At 42.7% G+C, this 4674-nt stretch overlaps 1 protein-coding gene across 1 annotated transcript; it reads left to right on the plus strand.

Moving 5' to 3' along the window:
• Positions 1-305: 305 nt before the first annotated feature.
• Positions 306-4387, plus strand: s1pr5a (sphingosine-1-phosphate receptor 5a). Its single transcript, XM_061700238.1, has 2 exons — positions 306-468; positions 1176-4387. The coding sequence occupies exon 2, from the start codon at positions 1430-1432 to the stop codon at positions 2633-2635; it is 1206 nt and encodes a 401-aa protein (XP_061556222.1). The 5' UTR covers positions 306-468; positions 1176-1429; the 3' UTR covers positions 2636-4387.
• Positions 4388-4674: the final 287 nt, after the last annotated feature.

Here is a 4674-nt window from a genome sequence, read left to right on the forward strand (position 1 = left end):
GTAGGACAAAAGAACAGACACACACATCTTAATTCATTAAAGGAGATGAACTCAGGAGTTGAATCATAATTCTACTTTTACCAGACTTTTTCTGAAGTAGCCGTGCTTCCCTTGTTTTGCCAGGAGAGACATGAATATGGGAGCAATGGCACGTGAGATGACAAACGCCACATCTCCAAATGTGGATGTAACTGATGGCGTCACTTAAGGCGAAATCCACTCAACTGCCATTCAGCCTGAGGCCAAACTCTAGAAAACAACTCCCACGGGGGTCGAGGCGCGGGGAGGGAGAGTAATGACTGAAGGGCACCGCTGTGTGTGGAACAGCCCACTCAGCGTGGACCGCTGCCCCGGGCCGCGTCATTCCCGCTCACGTCGCTGTCGTGCGAGGACCTCGTCACCGTCTTCCTCCGATGCCCCTTGTCATCTTTTCGCAGGAGTTTTCTCACTTTTTTCTTCTTTTTACAGGTTGGTTTTACAGCGGGCTTTATTGGAGTTAGCGATGTGTCACCGGTTTTGTCACGCGTGGCCGCGTTGGCTTGATGTAAACTCGCCCGCGTTCTCGTTTGGAATTGGAAATGTAACTCATTGCTACACTATGTACTGTATTTGTTTCGTCATTGGTAGCAAAAAAATAAATAAATACAATTATATCAGACTCTATGCAAATTAGACATTTTGATTCTCTTATGACTTCATTATATTTTCTTTAACATAACATATCTAATGTAGGCTATTACTAATTTTGTCATCCTGATTGGAAATTGAATATATTATATTTATGATATTCAGCAATTGAGCCCGATAATTACCTGTAACATAAAAACTTAAAACAAGTTTATAAAAAGCATATCTTTTGAATTTGATATTTTTGCGCGTGTATAAAATATTGACTTGCTCAGAATTCAGAGTGCTCCTTTTTTTCTTTTTTAAATGCGCAACTCGGATGCTTTTCCCAGCAATGTAAATTTATTGCTGTGGTTAGCTGTCATTTTCAAATTTTGGTGGCTTTCCCCAATCATGATTATTATTTAGTGTTCTTAGTACGAGATTGCTAAAATTTAGTTATATAAATATTTTGAATATAAAAGATGACACATGTTTTCCTGACTTTTTATTGTCAATGTCTTTGCGCAAACGGTAATTTTCTTTTTCTCTTCTCTTGACCTGTGTAGGTTGGCTCGCATCGCCCCCTTGCGTGATATCCCGGCACTGAAGAAATTTGATTTGAGCAAACCACAGGAAATCCTATTTGACTGCATCAAAGGAAACACTTTCATGCCACAATTGAACACTTTTTTTTTTTTTCATTTTTTATACATAGAGGAAAACAATGCATCATCAGAGGACTCTAAGACCCCACGTCTGAGGATTTAATTTTCGGAACTTTATCAAAAAAAGGCTTGAAGTAAAGCAAGAGACCGGCAACATGGCAACAGATTCTTTCCACGCTGCTTACGCTGCAGCAGCTCCATCGGATATGGGCATGTCCCCCTCGACAGGAAACCTGCTTCGGATGTTTCGGGAGTACCAGAGTAATGCGGTCATCCTTGAGCACTACAACTTCACAGGCAAGCTGAAGGAGAACAAATACAAGGAAGGACTCAAGCCAGAGGCCATTGCCTTTCTGTTGGTCTGCCTGCTTATTGTTCTGGAAAATGCAGTGGTGCTTGTGGCCATCTGGAAGAACAAAAAGTTCCATCTTCCCATGTACTATTTATTGGGCAACCTGACTCTCTCCGACCTGTTGGCAGGTTTCACCTACATGGTGAACCTCATGACATCTGGTGCCAACACATTAAACATGACCCCTGTGTTGTGGTTCCTAAGGGAAGGGGGGGTGTTCATCATGCTGGCAGCGTCAGTCATCAGTCTCCTGGCCATCGCTATCGAGCGCCACGTTACCATGGTGAGGATGAAGCCTTACCAGGGCGACAAGCAAGGCCGAATGTTCGCTCTGATCGGAGCGAGCTGGGTGCTGTCCGTGCTGCTGGGTGTCTTGCCTGTTCTCGGTTGGAACTGTATTGGCCGGCTGGACCAGTGCTCCACTGTCCTGCCGCTCTACGCCAAGAGTTACATCCTCTTCTGCGTCACCGTCTTCATCGCCATCCTCATGTCCATCGTGGTACTCTACGTGCGCATCTTTCGCATTGTTAAGTCCAACACCCAGCGTCTCGGCTCAGGCCCGCTGAGAAAAGGCCTGTGCCGTAAGTCCCAGAAGTACATGGCCCTGCTAAAGACTGTCATCATCGTGCTGGGAGTTTTTATCATTTGCTGGCTGCCCCTCTTCATCCTCCTGTTGCTAGACTTCTTCTGCCTGACCAAACGCTGCCAAGTGCTCTTCAAGGCGGACTATTTCCTGGGCATTGCCATGTTCAACTCCCTTCTCAATCCCATCATCTACACACTGACCAGCAAGGACATGAGGAAGGCCATCCTCAGGCTGCTCTGCAGTCGTTGTCTTTTAACCAAAGACGGACAAGTGAAGAAGATCGGGGTGCCCTTCCTGGAGTGCAGCACCAGTAAGACGGATGCTGCTTCTCACAGACTGGAGGGACTGGAGACCACTGTCTCTTCTGGAAATTTTACACCTTCTACGATAAAAGCTATCTTCCCTAAACTATCCAAGACATGACACTCGGTTGACATGAGAGCACTTGGGATGAGAGCAAGCATTAGAAGAAACATGACCACTGACTGAGGCAGGATGCACGTTTTTCAAACTGAACCACGTGTGATTGAATGAGACAAATGCGTATGTCAGGAGTTACAAGAAGAATGGTGTTGCACTCAGCCTTTCTGGTATTAGTCGTTTATGAATGTGATAGTGAGGTTACAATTGGTTAAACATACCTTTGCGTACCTTCATTTTTTGTAACTAATCTCTTACTGTATGTAGCTGCGCCATCCATGCCTCCATAGGTGATGGTCAATTCATCCATCCATTTTCTGTACCGCTTTTCCTCACGAGGGTCGCGGGCTTGCTGGAGCCTATCCCAGCTATCTTCGGGCGAGAGGATAGCACCCTGAACTGGTCGCCAGCCAATCGCAGGGCACATATAAACCAACATATTTACAAAAATAGCATTCAAATTGTCTATTGTACAGCTCAGCTCATCACAGTATAGTTTGGAACGATAAACTCTGTGGGTGTGTGTTGGCCAAATGGCAATAGCGGTATTAGCTGTGTTAATAGTGTGACATCCTGTCAGCACAAAACATTGTAACTTGCCACTGAATTAAAGAACAGACACAGCAAACATGACAGCAATAGAGGACACCTCACATTTCCTGTTCTTTTATAAAAACACGTGACTCTATTAGGAGAAGAATAGTTCACAAAAGGTAAATTGTGTTCTTCCTTTTCCAATCGTTTTGTCACATGAATGATAAACAGACTTCAGTGCCTAGCTCTCCTTTTGGCACCATACCCTGACAGAGGGAAAATGTGACCAGTACAAATCAGTTATTTCTGTCTCAAAACCCTTGACAGTGGAAATGTAATACCATTGTAAGCAACTTTAATGCTTCAGAAAGGTCCTTCAGCCTTCACAAGGCCAGTGTTAAGCAACTTTCTGGGGGAATGCCATTACATCTCACCACTGTTTACTTTTGCACAAAAACTGAAATGGAAGAGTTCAACTTTGTGCAGATGTTTCACATAAATTACAGCCAATTATGCTGTCCATCCAAAAGAGTGTAACCAAAGCCAGAGCATGAGATTTACCCATATCTCCGCTCCCTGTGTAGCAGATAATGATATGTTGTTGCTAACATGGCGCATCCACACCCAACCTCTGTAGCCAAAAAACATGTAATTTCTGCCATCTGAGTTTTGTTCAGGAGAAATGCAGGGTAGAGCCCCCCCCCCGCCACAGCCAACATCAGAGACTCTGAAACACACAGAAGACGTCATATGGTTCTCTTGGTTGGGTTTCAGCTTTTAACGTATAGCGATGGATGATGCATGGGTGAAAGGAATTAAGCTAGTCATAGGTTTCTTTAATGTACTCGAATGGGACGACAGAATCCTGTGGCTTGAGAGAAGCCTTCAGAACTTTGTTTGTGGACAAAGTTGAAGTTGGCGTTGCATGATTTGGATGGTCTTTTTTTCCCCCTGCAAAAGGACATAATGTCCAACACAGCAAACCGCAGGCCGCACTGTTAACGTTCAGATACATTTCATTGTAGCAACAGAAAAAAAAAGGGGAACATTTTCTTGATCATGTATATACGTAAGTGTAAATAGAAAACATTTTGTGGTTTTCCAATGTCTATTTTGTAAATATCTATGTTTATCAGAACTGTTTTTAATGTAAAATTATTAAGTTATGTCAATTTTTGTGTGTGCACTGAATAAACTATTTGTATTGACATTTGCACGTTGCGAGAGTGAATGTGTCAAGTGCTGTTTTTAAAGCAATGTCTTCAATGTTTAAAATGTCAGTTTATTATAAAACATATTGTTCACATTATCCTGAAAATCTACTTCAAAATAGTATTACAATTAAATCTGAAGTAAAAATATGAAACAAATATTTGCTAATATGAACTAAAATATTCCGCAAATATAGTGGATCCACCACCTAAGCATACTGCAGTGGCACATAATAGACTAACATTAATGTAAACATGACGTGTATAATCTGCTCACTTCCTGTCAGTATAATTTAA

This window comes from Phycodurus eques, chromosome 16 (genome assembly GCF_024500275.1).
Source record: "Phycodurus eques isolate BA_2022a chromosome 16, UOR_Pequ_1.1, whole genome shotgun sequence".
Lineage (NCBI taxonomy): Eukaryota > Metazoa > Chordata > Actinopteri > Syngnathiformes > Syngnathidae > Phycodurus > Phycodurus eques.

Bases quoted from the DNA above. Each gene is read 5' to 3' on its own strand.
- s1pr5a (XM_061700238.1), top strand. From the start codon at position 1,430: ATGGCAACAGATTCTTTCCACGCTGCTTACGCTGCAGCAGCTCCATCG.